We start from the raw sequence: 16,910 nt of genomic DNA, 5'->3' as shown, positions 1-16,910 counted from the left end.
ACTTTTACCTAGCAGCAGGGAGGCATGGAGTATACTGTGAATGCAGTGCTCCTCTCTCCCCTACCCAAGGCAGGCCTGTGGTCAGGGCCTTGCAAACAGGTGGAGGGTGCTGCTATCTGTCTTTCCTGCCTCTTGAAGCACAACAAAACAGCATCATGCTATTTTGTTCGAGGCCAGCCTGGTCTACAAAGTGAGTCCAGAACAACCTAGGTTACATAGAGAAACTGTCAACAAAAACAAAAAACAAAAACAAAACAGAAAAACAAAAATAGCATCCTGCCTGCCCCCTGGGGTACAGGTGCTATGACTCCTGAGAGCTTCGCCTCAGGAGTCTGGGCTTCTAGGAAAGAGAAGAGATAAGGGATGAATGTCTACTAGGTCTGATTCGGGACCCTTTGTGAAAGAGTGTAGCCCAGTTTGGGAGAAGTGTGAGTGCATGTGTGTTCTATGTGTGTCTTGTGTGAGCGTGTGTGTGTGTGTGTGTGTGTGTGTGTGTGTGTGTATGGTGTGTATGGGCCTATGTTTCTACCAATCCCTTCTCTAGTTATGGTAGCACCTTTTGTGCCTGTATGGAAAGGTGTATCAAGTGTCCATGTTCCCTGCTTTTGGGTGTGCATACCTTCCCCCCCCCCCCCACACCTTGTGTATGTCGTCTTTGTGCTTGGAAGACAATGGTGAGTGCTAGAACACAAGGTGCCCTCTGTCCTTAGAGAAGGCATCTGTGGGAGTAGGAGGAGCATGCCTGAGGGAATTGGAGGCAATGAGGGGCCCTTTGAGGGCCTGCCAAGATGACCACTCCATTCCTGCTGGGCTCCAACTGACTCCTGCCTTAGCACATCACCATCAACAATAAACACTTTTGGATTACCAGAAGTAATTTTTTTTGGTCTCACTAGGTAGTCCTTGCTGGCCTGGAACTCAGACCTATGTTGCTAGTCTCGAACTCACAGAGCTCTCCCTGTCTCTGTCCCCAGAGTGCCAAAACTAAAGGAGAGCACATGGTGCTCAGCCCTCAGAAGGTGACACTCTTTGCGCTCTAAGAAAAACAAGCCGCTCAGTTGAGGGCCTTCAGGCCGACAGCTGTTAGCTCCTGGGTGTCACCTGAAGGTTTCCCAATCCTGTGTCCATTTAACTCCTGTGTATATGGAAAGGGCGTGGAGGAAGCAGAGGTTTAACTTCGTTCAGGTATGGGTCTAGTCCTGCTTATTCAGAGGTAGACCTTCGCCCCTCAACATTCCCACACTCCACGAAGAAAGGTGTGGACCTACACAAGCTGTGTGTCTTGGTCGTGGTTCCCAAATCCTCCTGGGAACTCCAGCCTTGGGGGAGCTAAAGGCGCAAGCCGCTGCAGCAAATCACCTAGGAGAGAAGAGTACCGCGTCGTTCCTAGAGGGGCTACACAGTACCCACCGCCCACGCGCCGCGCGCTCTGTGCCCAAGTGGGGCGGAGCCCCGCGTGAGCGAGCCAGGGGCGGGACTTCGGGAGCGCGCCCAGAAGGGCGGAGGGAAGGATTGTGGGCGTGACTAAGGTTGGGGGCTGGCAGCGGCGGCAGCAGGGAGCTGAGAAGCTGAGAAGCCGGGAGCGCGGGGCTCAGTCGGGGGGCGGCGGCGGCGGCGGCTCCGGGGATGGCGGCGGCTCCGCTGCTGCTGCTGCTGCTGCTCGTGCCCGTGCCGCTGCTGCCGCTGCTGGCCCAGGGGCCTGGGGGCGCACTGGGAAACCGGCATGCGGTATACTGGAACAGCTCCAACCAGCAGTGAGTCGGGGACCCGGAGAGCCCTCGCGTCCCGCGTCAGTGATGGGGGAGCTGGTGGGCCCGAGAAGTCCTAGGGGAACCTGGAGGCGGTCCTGGGAGACGGGCTTGGTGGCGAGAGGCGAGGGAAAGGGGAGCACTACGTGGGCGTCTGTGAAACTCGGAGGTGTCTGAGAGAAGCTGTTGGGGCATAGTAAGGAGCGCGCTGGCTGTACGGAGGAGGAGGCTGTTGGGGGTCCCTAACCCCATATTGGTTTCTTTCCACACTGGCCCCTGGACTAGTGTTCCCTGTCCCGTAGCCCCCCACCATCCACACTCTTTTTGGGTAGGTTGAACTCCGGGGGTACCGGTGTGCTGCTGATAGGCCGCTGCATTTGGGAGCCTAGGGATGACCTGTTTTCAGCCTATAAATGTTGGTGGGCTTTGCCTAAGACTCTCGCTTTTTAAAATGGGGTTCTGCACTAAGGCGGGAAGTCCGATTCACCTCCTCCCCAGAATAAAGGGGAATGGGTTGCTCTGGGTGTGTGGGTAAACCTTGCTGAGGTGAGCCGGACAGGGTCGTGGAGTTGGGGGCCCTGGGAACGCAGGGTACTGGTGAGAAGGAAGAAGGCAGAGATGTCGGCTTGTGTCACACACACACACACACACACACACACACACACACACACACACACAAGCTAGGGACGACGTATGGTACCGAGTGTGAACGGGCGTGCGCGCCTGTCAGTGTGCGTGTGTCCGGGGGTGATTTGTGTGTCTGGGTCGGCGGCCGTCTAGGGGTGGGAGCGGGCGGCGGGTCGGGAGGGGCTGCGGTCGGTGTCCGCGTGGCCGGTCTTGTCTGGGCTGGGGTGGCTCTTGGCGCCGCCGCGGTCTGGGCGGGTGTCAGGGCGGCCGGGCGGTATCCTCCGGCGTGCGGCGGCGGCCAGCGGCCGGCTGCGGCCCGGGCCCTCGTTCTGCGCAGTCCTTGCTGCCCTTGTCTTCTCCCTGCCGACCTGTCGTGTGTCACTCTGGCCACCTCGGTGTGTTGGTAGGGGATCCCTGGGGACGCGGGGATCACTGTCACACCTGCCCGGGCGGTGGCGGCAGCTTTGCCTCTGACTCTCCGCCCTGGGGGCCGACTAGGGAACAAATGGTGAGACCCCAGGGGAGGGGACCTGAAGGGCCTCGACCACGACCCCCAGCCTTCCGGGGGAGGGGCTCCTGCTCGCCGTTCTGCTCTTTGTTGTTTGGGGCTCTGCGCCTCCCCCTCTTTCTCCTCGCTCCCAGAGTGTCAGACTGGGGGTGGGGATGAGCTAATGACGCCCCCCCCTTGCGCTTCCCATGGAAACCTCGGGGGTGGGGTTGCAGCCCCTCCCCCCCGGAGCGGGACTCCAAGCTCCCCGGGGGCCCCTGAGGGCTGACTATCCTGCTGTATCCAGCTCATCCCCCCCCTAAGATTTACACGTCCGACCCCCGCCCCGCTACAGTCTGGCGAGAGCGGAGGGCTCGCCGGTGAGCGACCCTGGGCTCCCCGCCACCGTGGAGAACCTCCCTGGTTGTAGCGTGCCAGAGCATAGGGGGTGTGGGAATAGCCTTGAGGGGAACGTTGATCAGGTTCCCCTCCCCCGCATACACCTGGGCGCAGGTGAAGCTCCGGAACGGGATGGGGAGAGCCTGGTTCCCAGAGCCTCCTTTCGCCCTTTCCACTCCGGTGTGGGCAGGGACCGACGGAGGTAGGAGGCGGCGCACACCCGGCCAGGAGGCCGCTGCCGCCCCCACCCCGCTCCCGGCCTTTGTTGCCGCTGCGCCCGGGCTCCCCGGCTCTCTCACTGCGGCATCCGCGGCCCCATAAATCGTGAGAGCGACGTGCTCCAGAGCCGGGAGTGGAGAGGGCCGGGGAGCTGGGGGCGGGGCCGGGCCGAGCCACAGGCTCCTAGGCCTCCCTCCCTCAGTCACGTGATCTAGGCTCCTGGCTCCCGGCTCCCGTCACGTGCGGAGGGTCTCTGCCCCTTGGGGTCACGTGGGGAGGGTCTGCGACCCCGCCTCTTAGGGTCACGTGGGAGGGTGCTGGTGGGACACGTGCAGGTCTTTTGACAGACCCTCAGTAGCCTTCTTTGACCGACCTGGGACGGGGGCCCCGTCCTGGCTACCTACCCATCGCCCCCTTCCCCCACTCAGCCCCTTGAGTTAGTCCCTGGGCATAGGCAAGACCTTTTTCCTAACCTGGTCCCGAAACTAGGACAAGGTGGGAGCAACCTTACTGGAGGGAGCGATGAGCGTGTGGAGTCGGGGACGGAATGGGGCAGATGAGGGCTAAACCGTGTATGTCCCCGTACCAGCGCCTCCTCTCTTTGCACTAAACGAAGGTGTTGGGACTCGCCTTGAGAGCACCTTTTTCTCGTGGTCTCCCTACCTATGGAAACGTAGCTGCTGCTGACCACTTTCATTCACACATTCATTCAACAAATATTTATGGAGACCTCTACTACGTCCGTGGTGGCCTGTTTTCGTCTGGTCGCCAGTGTGTCTGAGTTTCTCTTCTTTTCCTCGCTGTCCCCTCCTCTGCTGCGGACCTCTCTGGATCGGATGCTGAGTCTTTGCCGGTTTTCTAAGTCTTGCTCGGCTCTCATTCCTTTCCTCCCTCTCCCGGCTTCTGGCTTCCCCTCTCTCACTGTGGCTCCCTCTCTTTCCCCTTTCAGGCGAAACCGCCTGTGTTCGTCTCCCCTCTGCGTGTGGCAGAGTCTTTCCATCTCTGTGTGTCTCGCTTTCGGCGGGTCCTCGCTCTTCTCCGCCGCTGCAGATCAATAAACCTTCGCCGCCGCTGCTGTCGCAGGGTCGAGGGGCGGGGGTGACCGGCGCGCTGCTTCTTCACCAGACCTGAGCTGGCGGGGCGCGGGGGTGGCGGGTGCACGCGCCGCCCTGGGAGCGTTCCCGACGCCGACGCCGCACACTCCACCCCCAGCCTCGGCGCGCGGACTCCACGCCGCGCACACGTGGTCGGGCCTCGCCTGCTGGAGCCGGCCGCGCGCAGCCTCGGGGGCGCGCACCAGAGGGGAAGAACCCAGCCTCTGCCTTTTTTCCCTCCACTCCCTTAACTCTACATCTTGGCCTCTAAAGCCGAGGGTAGAGGTTTAACAAGTTCAGTCTCTTGGGAGCCTTTCCCTTCTCCCAGGTCTTGTTAGACACCCTGTTTACCTGCCCCTAATTGCCCCAGCGGGAGACGTTTGCTCCTTCCCTGCTCCCCCACCTCTCGTCCTGTCCCCCGCGGACTGGAGGCTGAAGGCTGAGTTTCAGGGAGTCAGGGCGCTGTAGATGTGAGAAGAGTCGGGATAACCGGGTTAGCGGGAGAGCCTTGTAGAAGAGCGGTGATACCGCCTTTCTTCGAGAGAAGCGCGAGGCAATGGGGATGAAATGGATAGAAGAATGGAGAAGGGAACCCAGTACCCAGATGCCGGCCCACCTCCCCACGGCCTCCCCCCCCCCCGGCGGAGGTGTGGTTAGCAGCTGGGGCCTAGATGCACCCCCTTCACTGCTAGGCTAAGTAGGATGACAGATTCAATTGAAGAGGTTGTGCCTAGCAGACAAGTCTGCTCTCTCAGGACTTCCTGGCAGCCAGCCTCTCTATCCACCAGATACCAACTGGACACAGCTAACTTGTTAGCAGGTGTTGGCCCACATGACCAGGTTGCGGGGTATTGCTGAGGCTTTTCTGTCACCAGTCACAGGGATAGGGAAGAGGTGGCTTCTCTTCCTGTTGTCTCCCGGCAACCACTTTATATACCCACCCCACCCTCTTGAGGAGACTGAGGTACCACCTGTAGAAATATCCCTGGAGTTGGCTTGCTCCATGCTGTGATGGGGTGTGCGGCTGGAGGAATGGGGCCTCGGCAGGGAGGGGCTGCTTCAAATCAGACTGGATAGATGGGTGAGGCTGAAGGAACAAGGCCCCAGGGTAACCATGGGCTGCTGCAGGCCTGGCACCTTGTGCTGGCTGACTGGTGGCCCTCTCCCAGGACCTTAGGGAAGGAACAGGAGACATGGGGCTGGGATGGACATACACTGTATGGGTGGTGGCTGGGAGCAGCGAAGCCTTGTCTAACCCGTTTCCCTGCTCCAGCGCCCTGTAGAGACTCCTGAGTGCCAGGGACAGGGAGGGGCCCAAGTGACCCATCACTCCCATGGGAACCAAGTGGGACTGGTCGCATTCCTGATGATTCAAGAAGGCTGTGCCCGTTCTCAATAGAGAGTCCAAACACCAGGTCCCCCCAGGGACGGGGACGGGGCAACACAAGGAAAGCCAGTGGAGTTGGGTAATGTCAGGGAGGACGACCCTCAAGGTCTCCTCCAAGGAAGGGGCCACCAAGCTCATTTCCCTAATGTGTCTAATTACTGTTTGTGCAACTGGGTAGTGCCTGGTGACATGGAAAGTCAGTTCCTTCTCTCAGGCAGTTCCCAGGGCCTGGGGACCCCAATGGCTTGACATTTTACCACGTAGCCCATGCTTCCCTGTGCCCAAGTTGCCTCCATATCACTGCCGACATGTGTGCACACTTGCCCTGAGGAAGCTCAAGGAGGCTTCTACCCCACTCCACAGGTCTGCACTGAGCAGTCTCTGTCCTTGCGCATCATTCTGTGCCACCAAGAAGGGTGCCATTAGATGAGCACGTGGAGGCTCCTGGGGACGAGAATCGGCTTCCTCCCAGAGACCCATTCAGAAAGTCATCTTGGCTAGGCATTGTGGTCTCATTACTCGCCTAGCATGATCATGGTGTGTGTGTGTGTGTGTGGGTGGGTGGGGGGGGGGGTGGGGGGGTGCAGTGGCATCTGAGTGAAGAAAGAAGGTATGTAATGAGACAGATATCTTCCCATGATGGCAGGTGGGGCCTTGATGCTAACCTCTTCAGCTCCCTGATCTATGTCAGGTTGTTGGGAGTTCAATTGTCCATGGCCTCTGGATGGTGGCAAATGGGACGTGAAGCACAAAGAGAGAGGTTCTGTCTTATAGGAAATATAGGAGGAACCCCTGAGATTGTTGGGGCCAGCTAACACTGGCATAGGCTCAGCACACACAAATTAGTTCTTCTGAGTGTTTGCTGCCTCTGAGTGGGCGGTGGACATTTTTGTGTCTGTGCCATAGAACTTATGCATGTATGTGCTTGACGCTGCCATACATGCGTGTATGAGGGCAAGTCCTGTCGGACTGGCCTGGAAGGTGGACCTGTAGCAGCAAGAAGGTGTTCTGGGAGAGCTTGGCTTCCAAGCAAGGAGTCTCTCTGCTTTCACCCTATGTTTCCGTTCTTACGGTCCTTCTTTAGGCTTGGTGAATTATGGGGAATGGAGTGAGGAAATCCAGGCCTGGGTCTGGGAGTCGTTGGGGCCTGCGCTGTTTCTGTGGCAACCAGAGCTATGTTCCTTCTTTCCTCCACCCATCTCCCTCTCTCTTCCTTAGGAGGTAGGACGGGTTTCCTTGTACCTTTGCTACCCTCTGGTGGCCGTCAGGAGAAGGACAGGCCAAAAAGACGGGACTGGCACATTAGACCCCGGGGACAGAAAGGGGCTGATAAAACAAAGGCCAAGAGTCTGGGAAAGTGAATTTTTAATCATCAAATACATTATATGCAAGTATCCTAATGAAGGCCTGAGAAGTGTTGGCATGGAAAGCCTTGGAGCATTGGGGTTTCTCTGACCCGCTTCGTTTGTGCGCAGCCTGCGGCGAGAGGGCTACACGGTGCAGGTGAACGTGAACGACTATCTGGATATTTACTGTCCGCACTACAACAGCTCGGGGCCCGGCGGTGGGGCGGAACAGTACGTGCTGTACATGGTGAACCTGAGCGGCTACCGCAGCTGCAACGCCAGCCAGGGCTCCAAGCGCTGGGAGTGCAACCGGCAGCACGCCTCGCACAGCCCCATCAAGTTCTCCGAGAAGTTCCAGCGCTACAGCGCCTTCTCGCTGGGCTATGAATTCCACGCCGGCCACGACTACTACTACATCTGTGAGTGCCGGGTCCTGGGAGTGCCGGGGGGGGGTCCCGGCCAGCCGATAGGGAGCTCGCCAGTTTCCGCTCGAGGCGTCGTGAGGCTGGGGAGTTTGGGTGGCAGCCCCAAGTGTGGGCGGCAGAGCATTTCTGTTATGGCCGTTCTGGGTTGGGCTGCCTGCGTAGCCATGGTGATCAGTGTCTGGACGGAGCAGTGACTCCGGGACACAGCGGGGACACAGCAAGTTGGAGGGGGATGAGAGTCTATGCTTAAGGCCGCAAGGGCACCAAGTGAGCGAAAGCAACTCAGGCCCAGTCTCCTCCCCAGCCACGCCCACTCACAACCTGCACTGGAAGTGTCTGAGGATGAAGGTGTTCGTCTGCTGCGCCTCCAGTGAGTAGGGTCGGCTTCCAGCCACGTCCGCATCCTCGCCTCCCTGCTTTGGGGCTCCCTTGGCTTCCTGGGGATGGGGGCGGAGGGCACAGGCGACTGGGATTAGCTCCCCAGCTGTAGCACGGGGAGGGGGTCCTGGCCCTGACTTTCCCCTCCTCTCTCCCCACCCGCACCCCACACCGCAGCATCGCACTCCGGGGAGAAGCCGGTCCCCACTCTCCCCCAGTTCACCATGGGCCCCAATGTGAAGATCAACGTGCTGGGTGAGTCTGCGCAGCGCCCTCTGGTGGCCACTGCTGGAACCGCAGCCCCCTTCCCGGTGCCTGCTATTTTTTTCCGCATGCCTTCCCTTGGGACACCAGTCCTTCCTGCCCCTCCCCCGTGGGTGGTCACATCCCTGGCTCCACTGCTGCTGCTGCTGCCGCCGCCGCCGCCGCCGCCGCGTGCCCCCCGCCCCAGCGCACAGCTTAGCCCTTACCAGCCCGTCTATTTATCTTTCCACAGAAGACTTTGAGGGAGAGAACCCCCAGGTGCCCAAGCTTGAGAAGAGCATCAGCGGGACCAGCCCCAAGCGGGAACACCTGCCTCTGGCCGTGGGCATCGCCTTCTTCCTCATGACACTCCTGGCCTCCTAGCTCTGCCCCTTCTTATGACAGAGAGAGGTGGGGCAGGGCTGAAAAGGAGCCAGGGAGCCAGTTGTGGGGCCTACATCTTTCTTCCAATGGTTGGGAGCGGGGTCTGCACGGTACATCTCTCTGTGCCTGACCTCTTTGGCCACTCTCTCTCGAGAACAGGCACTGTAGAGGATCAGGCACAGGGACAGCCACAGGTTCCAGGTGCCTTGTGGCTTTGGCAATGTTTGGTACCAAACCTGAGGGCTCTAAAAGGCAGTGCTCAGGACTCCCTGACCCTTGGTGCCCTCCCTCCTTGTCCCCCAAGAGGCAAATAAGCCCCAGAGAGAACAGCTGAAGCATGGGAGGTGCCCCTGTAATTGTCCTCTGGGGCAGAACATGGGGAGGGGACTAGATGGGTGAGGAGTGGAGCCTCAGGCTGCCCCCTTCCCTGTTTACAGCAATAAGCATGTCCTCCTCCCTCCAGTCCCACATAGAGGACTGTGGTTTGGATAGAATCCAAGTTTACAAATAGACACCCCTGGGGGGAGCAGGCAGTGGACGGGGCGGGCATTGGGGTGCCAGACAGGCATGTACAGACTCTATATCTCTATATATAATGTACAGACAGTCCCTTCCCCTCCTTGACCTTGACCTTTCTTGACCTCCCCTTCCAGATTCAGACCCCTTCCCCACCAGGTTAGGCCCCCCCCTTGGGACCCCCTGGCCCCTCTTTTGTCTTCTGTGAAGACAGGACCTATGCAACGCACAGACACTTTTGGAGACGGTACCAACAATGCCCTCCCTTCCAGCCCTGAGCCGGAACCAACTCCCAGGACCTTGCCCTGCCCACCCTATGTGGTCCCCACCCATCCTGGGCCTTTTTCAAGTGCTTTGGCTGTGACTTTCATACTCTGCTCTTAGTCTAAAAAAATAAACTGGAGATAAAGATAACTGAGTGTGTGTGGTTTCCAGGGGCCACGTCTCTCTGTTTCACCAGCTGAACCCCATAGGGCTCAGGTTCTTGGTGAGCATTCTAGGTCAGAGGCTGTGGAGTGCTCGGCTCTGGGGTCCAGCTCTATGTGGAGAGAGGGACGGAGCTTCCCGCTGAGTCTGGGTGATTTGGGGCAGATTCCCTAACGTTCCTAGGCTCAAGCTTCCTCCAGGAAAATAGCTTGAGTACTTATTTCCCAGGGCCCCTGTATGGGGAGTTAAGGCTCAGGCTGCTTTGTTCTATCCTGTAGCCAGAGGCTTTTGGCTGGGTCCAAGGATTTCAGGGGATTTGTGAACCTAGATAGGAAAAAAAAATTACAACTTTATTTTCACTCACCTGTGACAAATTTAACATTCCCTTAGACAAGAGGCCACAATAGCATTAACAGTACGTGTGACTGTGTAGCCAACAGAAATCCCAGATGTTTTCAGACTGCTTTATATCTCAGACTATCATTTATGCGTCACTACTTTGAAATGAACATAGTTGTTAGAATTTCCTTGTTTTTAACATGTTAATAAAGAAACATATATATTACATACCAAAAAAATGTAAATGTCTGTTAACTGTGTTTCAATATAACTGGGTTTCTTCATGACCCTTTGAGGGTTTCTTCATTTGACACACACTGAGTCCTGGGCCCCACATAACCAGAAATCCCTGAGTCTGAGTCAGGAGAGCAGAAATGGCATATTACGTGTGGGACAATCATAGGGGCTCACGATCCAGGGAGGGGATTTTCTCACAGCCCAGAGGACCTCACCCCACCCTGCCTGTCTTACTGGCACTGCGGACAGGCTAGATCCTAGCCAAGCACCTCTCCTATGTGCTTCTGTGGCTGACAGCCCTAGCCATGTCTGGTGGTATGGACTCCCAATCCCAGCATGCAATGGGGCTGAGGTAGGAAGACTGTTGCAGGTGCAAGGGTAGACTAGTTGCTAGTCATTAGACTTCAAGCGGGACCCTATCTGAGAGCTTGCAGGCTCTTGGTAAGTTTATTGCTAGGTGCTCTGAGTAAGGGGCAGGCAGGGAAGGAGCCCGTGGACCAGTCTGACACTCCTGTACCTAAAGACTGGGAAGGCTGGCTTAGCCATCCAACTCTCCATGCTATCAGCTGATATGTAGTGAACACCTGCCAGCTGCCCAGCACTGGTGGGGCAAAGAAGGCACTGTCTATGCTTTCAGGCATGCTGATTTCCAGGGGTGGTGATGCACACCTGTAATCCTGGCACTGGGGAGGTTGAGGTAAGTTAAGGAGACTGAGAATTCAGGATAGTGTGAGCTACATAGGCTGTCTCAAAGAAGGAAAACCTGGGCCAGGCTGATGGCTCCGGAATAAATCACTTGTGAAAGACTGATGACTTGACTTTGATCCCCAGAAGCCACATAAAGGTAGGAGGAGAGAACTATCAGAAGTCGTCCTCTGTCTCCACATTCTCTCTCTTTCACACACACACATGCACACATACACATGACTTTTTAAAGTTCTTGTGTTGTCTAGTTTTATGACTACTTGACACAAAATAGTCATCTGAGAGGAGGGAACCTCCATAAGATCAGGCTTTCGGTAAGCCTGCAGGACTTTTTTTTTTTTTTGGGGGGGGGGGGGGGGATTATTTGTTTGTTTTCCAAGACAGGGTTTCTCTGTGTAGCGCTGTCTGGCTGTCTGTCCTGGAACTTGCTGTATAGACCAGCCTGCCTCAAACTCATAGATATCCACCTGCCTCTGCCTCCCATGAGCTGGGATTAAAGGTATGTGCCACCATCACCACCCAGCTTGCCTATAGGACAGTTTTTAAATTAGTGGTTGATGTGAGAGGGCCCAGCAAATTGTGGGTGGATGGTGCAATCCCTGGGCTGTTGGCCTTGGGGTCCATAAGAAAGCTGGCTGAGCAAGCCAATAGGAGCAAGCCAGTAACCAGCATCTGTTGACGTTAGTTGTTTTGTTTTTTTTTTAATTTTATTTCTTACATCCTTTCCTCCCTACTCTACCCCAGTCCCTTCCAACACCCAAAAACAGGTAGGAGAGAGAAAGGGTTTGTGGGAAAGATGGGCACAGCTCTCTTAGCTGCTTCCTGCTGATTAGGGTCATGGGTTCCTTGGAGCCAGGCCAACATTGTTTCAAATCTCCAACTTCTTGTCTCACAATAGCAACCTGGAGCAGCAAGGGGGAAGCAGGAGCAGCCTTGTTCTTTCTCAGAGCTCTACTCTCTGGACTCTGGCATTTCTTTTCTTCAGAGTCCTCATATTCAAACTATCTGTAGCTGGCAAAGAGCTCCTCTCAGAGCCCACACAAAGCAAATAGTCTGCTGCTGTGGACCATCTGAATCAGTCCCACAGCCCACACCTGGGACCAAAACAAAAACATGTTTATATGCACAGCAAGCACCCCTCCATGGCCTGTACATCAGCTCCTGACTCCAGGTTTTGAGTTTCTGTCCTGGCTTATTCAATGATGTGCAGCTCTAAGCCAAATAAACCCTTTTCTCCTCAACTTAATTTTTGATCACGGTGTTTCATCACAGAAATGATAATCCTAACTAAGATAGCTCCTAATTAATTTCATATATGTTGGTGTGTGCAGGCTAGTTTTATGTCGGCTTGACACAAACTGTAGTCGTCTGAGGAGGGAACCTCAACCTTATGCCTCCATAAGATCAGGCTGTAGGGTATTTTCTTAATTAGTGATTGATAGATGTGATCAGCCCATTGTGGGTGGTGCCATCCCTGGGCTGGTGGTCCTGAGTTTCATAATGAAGCAGGCTGAGCAAACCACAAGAAACAGCCAGTTAGCAGCACCCTTCCATGACCTATGCATCAGCTCCCGCCTCCAGGTTCCTGCCCTGTTTGAGTTCCTGTCCTGATTTCTTCAATGATGCACTGCAATGTGGAAGTGTAAGTCGACGAAACCCTTTCCTTCCAACTTGCCTTTGGTCATGGTGTTTCATTATAGCAATGGTCACCCTAACTAGGACATGATGTATGACCAAAAATCAATAGCAGGGGCTGGAGAGATGGTTCAGCAGTTAAGAGGACCAACTGCTCTTCCAGAAAGCCTTGGTTCAATTCCCAGCATCCACATGGTGATTCACAATCATCTAAAATGAAATCTGGTGCCCTTTTCTGGCATGCAGGTGTACATGCAAACACACATTGTATACATAATAAATAAATAAATAAATAAATAAATAAATAAATAAATAAATAAATAAATAAATGTTAAAAAATATCGGTAATAAGCTGGTCATGGTGGTACATGCCTGTAATCCCAGCACTCAGGGAAGCAGAAGATCTCTGTGAGTTCTAGGCCAGCCTGGTCTACAAAGCCAGTCCAGGACAGCCAAGGCTACCACACAGAAATCCTGTCTCAAAAAAAAAAAAAAAAAAAAAAAGCAAAAAGTATTTTTAAAAAAATCAGTAATAACACACACAAGGGGTGAAGGGCGGCCAAGTACGGGGCTGTAGAAATAGTCAGGAAAATATAATCTTTTCTTGGGCTAGAAGAAGCCTGCTTCGAAGAAGGAGTAAACAATGTGGACTCTTCCATGGAGCATGGGAGGCCTTGTCAGAGTGGAGCTTGTCCATGAGGCAACAGGGCTCAGCTGCAGATCCCCGAGATGTCTAGGCTGGTGACTGCTCAGGGATGCCTGTGGCTTCAAAACTTCAAACAGGTGTCTTAGTCACTGTTCTATTGCTGTGAAGAGACACGACCAAGGCAGCTCTTATAAAGCATTTAATTGGGGCTGGCTTACAGGGTCAGAGGGTCAGTCCATTGCCGCCCTGGTAGGGAGCATGTCAGCACACAGCTGAGAGCTACATCATGATGCACAGACAGAGAAAGGAGGGCTGGGCCTCAAAGCCCACCCCATCACACTCCTCCTCCAGCAAGGCCACACCACCTAATCCTCCTAATCCTATCTAAGGGTTCTCTGGAACCATTCAAATATATGAGCCTGTGGGGCCATTCTCATTCAAAGACCACAATAGGGCTAGTAAGAGCATAAAGATGCCTGCCGGCAAGCCTGATGACCTAAGTTTGATCCCTGGATCACACGTCCTAGAATGAGAGAATTGTGTTCTGGAAGTGATCCTATGGCCCCAGCAATACCCTGGACAAAATAAGTAAAAGAGTAACTTTTTTTTTAGTTATTTTGTTTTATTTCTATTGTTAGGATAGGGTTCTTCTGTGTAGCCCTGGCTTTCCTAGACCTCTCTCTGTAGTCCAGGTTGACCTTGAACTCAGAGCTCTACCTGTGCTGAGATTAAACCTGTGCACCACCATTGCACAGGAGAAAAACACATTTTTTAAATCTATAATTAGTCAGACTGTGAAGGGGTTAGAATTCAGGGTGGTAAGAGAACTAAATTTCTGTTCTCTCAGCACTGTGTCTTCTGAGGCCTGACTGACTTCTGCAGTAATCCACACAAGTGTCTAGAGCAGCTCTCAGCCTTCCTAATGCTGTGACCCTTTAATACAGTTCCTCATGTTTCGGTGACCCCAACAGAAAATTACTTTTGTTGCTACTTCATAACTGTAATTTTGCTACTATTATGAACAGTAATATCTGTGTTGTCTGATGGTCTTAGGTGACCCCTGTGAAGAGTTGTAACCCACAGGTTGAAAATCGTTGCTCTGAGAGGCTGTGTCCCTTCACTAGGGTCACACAACCTGGCAGTCAAAGTGGATCTCTCAAGAGCTAAAGTGAAGCCAGGTGCAGGACACTTGCTTAGGATGCATGAGGTACTGGGTCTGATTTCCAGCATCACAAAAACAACAGAAACAACAACAACAAAAAATTGGTTTTAATTGTCACCATGCTCTGCCCTCTGGCACCTGTATCAACACCTGGAACCTTTTCTGTAAGTTCTGACTACCCTTCCTCATGCCCACAGCCTATTACTCCTCCCTCCTGTGATGAGAAAGAGTTATGAAGACCCTAAGCTTCACCAGGTGGCCATTCTGGCCATTCATTTTACAGGTGGGACTTCTGAAGGTCAGAGGCAGCAGCAATTTAGCCACAGGTACTCAGGACCAGGACTCTGTATACTGAGCCCTGACCTTCAACTCAAAGATACGTAGTCCTCAGAGGGGGAAGTGTTTGCAGTCAACAAGCAGTGACAAGTGATCCTATGGCCCGGCAATACCCTGGACATAATAAGTAAAAGAGTAACTTTTTTTAGTTGTTTTGTTTTATTTCTGTTTTTAGGACAGGGTTCTAAAACCCCGCCAAAACCCCTCTCCATTTCCCTGATACTTGGGCATGAGCGTCCTCCCCCTGAGTCAGAGCATCTTCTAGTTTCATTTCCAGACTTTATTTCAGTTCATCATATCAGAAAAGTTACAGTGGAAGGAGGTGGGAGCAGTCAGAAGCAGAGAAAAGCCAAATTTGAGGTGAAAATGATGCTTTACACCTTTAATCCCAGCACTCAGGAGGCAGAGGCAGGTAAATCTCTGTGAGTTCAAGGCCAGCCTGGTCTACATATTAAGTTCCAAGCCAGCCAGGACAACATATACTCTGTTTCAAAAGAAAGAAAGAAAGAAAGAAAGAAAGAAAGAAAGAAAGAAAGAAAGAAAGAAAGAAAGAAAGGAAGGAAGGAAGGAAGGAAGGAAGGAAGGAAGGAAGGAAGGAAGGAAGGAGAAATAAAATGTCGGCATTCTTGCTTTATTTTTGATTTTTGGAGACAAAGTCTCATTCTGTAGGCTAGGCTAACCTGGAGCTCACAGTGGCCCCCTGTCTGTGCCTCCAGAGTGCTGGGATTACAGGCATGTGGATTGTTTGCCACTGTTGTTAGCTTCCTCTCTTGTACTGTTCAGGATGCCCTGCCTTGGAAATGTCACCCACACTTACCTGGGTCTTCCTCAATTAACAGTCAAGACAGCCCCACACAGGCATGCCCCAGGCCAACTTGATGGAGATAATATTTGATTAGGACTCTCTTCCCAGGAGATTGTCGGTTGTTGTGCCCAGTTGGCAGCTAAAATTAACCAGCACAGGGCACACTCCTACAGAAGCAGGTGTGAGCACTTGGCTCCGCACTTACATGAACGCAGGCCAGGCTCTTCTAGGTGTTGCCTTAAGTCTTGGACTTTGGCTAATTTTGCTGCCCCCACCATGAAGCACTCAGCTCTCAGGTAAGACACTACCAAGCCAACAAGCCGTCCTGCAGACTAGAAAAACAAGGATGGGAAGCACACCGAGAGGAGCATTTCTCCTTCTTTGGCTTCACGAAACAAGAACACTAAGAATGTTTTCCTGGATCCAGCATTATCACATCCCTCCCATTCTTGACTTGAATGAGCAGCAGGGAACAGCCACAACAAACACAAATATTAACATTACCAAGCCGGCTTCCTTCCTTCCTTCCTTCCTTCCTTCCTTCCTTCCTTCCTTCCTTCCTTCCTTTCTTTCTTTCTTTCTTTCTTTCTTTCTTTCTTTCTTTCTTTTTCAACTGAGACAGTCTCATGAAGGCCAGGCTGGCCTTGAACTCACTATGGAGGATAGCCTTAAACTCCTGATCTTTCTGTCTCTACCTCCTAAGTATTGAGATGATAGATATTACACAATAATGCCCAAGTTTCATTTTTATTTATTTGTTTACCTATTTATTTACTTATTTGGTTTTTCAAGACAGACTTTCTCTGTGTAACCCTGGCTATCTTGGAACTTATTCTGTAGATTAGGCTGGCCTTGAACTCACAGAGACCCACCTGCCTCTGCCTCCAGAGTGCTGAGATTAAAGGCATTCGCCACCACCCGAATCTTGCCCAGATTTTTAAAATTATATTTTAAAGTTATGTGTATGAGTGTTTTACCTTAATATTTGTGCATTGACTATGACTCTGTGTGTGTTTATCTGGTATTTGAAAATCAGAAGAGGGTGCCAGATTACCTGAAACTAGAGTTTCAGACAGTTGTGAGCTACCTTGTAGATTCTCAGAACCAAATCCAGGTCCTCTGCAATAGCAGTGAGTGTTCTTAACCAATGAGCCATCTCTACAGTTTTGTTTCTGTTTGTTTGTTTGCTTGGTTTTGGGAGGTGGGTTTTTGAAACAGGCTCTTTCACTATACTCCAGGTTGGAAGTAATCTCTCTGCCTTAACCTCCTACGTGCTGGTATTACAGACACATGCCACATTCCTGGCACTTTTGTTATTGCTTTCTTTCTTTCTTTCTTTCTTTCTTTCTTTCTTTCTTTCTTTCTT

General features: G+C 53.2%; 1 protein-coding gene across 3 annotated transcripts; it reads left to right on the top strand.

The window, feature by feature from the left end:
• Positions 1-1,616: 1,616 nt before the first annotated feature.
• Positions 1,617-9,667, top strand: Efna3 (ephrin A3). 3 transcript variants are annotated; one of them, XM_055620724.1, is made up of 5 exons: positions 1,617-1,754; positions 7,512-7,726; positions 8,037-8,102; positions 8,288-8,365; positions 8,607-9,667. In XM_055620724.1, the coding sequence occupies exons 1-5, from the start codon at positions 1,627-1,629 to the stop codon at positions 8,735-8,737; spliced, it is 618 nt and encodes a 205-aa protein (XP_055476699.1). In that variant the 5' UTR covers positions 1,617-1,626; the 3' UTR covers positions 8,738-9,667. The 3 variants fall into 3 exon arrangements, with proteins under 3 accessions (XP_055476699.1, XP_055476694.1, XP_055476708.1); XM_055620719.1 differs by having other exon boundaries at positions 7,437-7,726; XM_055620733.1 differs by lacking the exon at positions 8,288-8,365 and having other exon boundaries at positions 7,437-7,726.
• Positions 9,668-16,910: the final 7,243 nt, after the last annotated feature.

This window comes from Psammomys obesus, unplaced genomic scaffold (assembly GCF_907164565.1).
Source record: "Psammomys obesus unplaced genomic scaffold, mPsaObe1.curated_primary_1811, whole genome shotgun sequence".
NCBI classification, from domain to species: Eukaryota; Metazoa; Chordata; class Mammalia; order Rodentia; family Muridae; genus Psammomys; species Psammomys obesus.
Note: the sequence above shows the minus strand (reverse complement) of the source record. Positions and strands in the feature narration are given on the sequence as shown.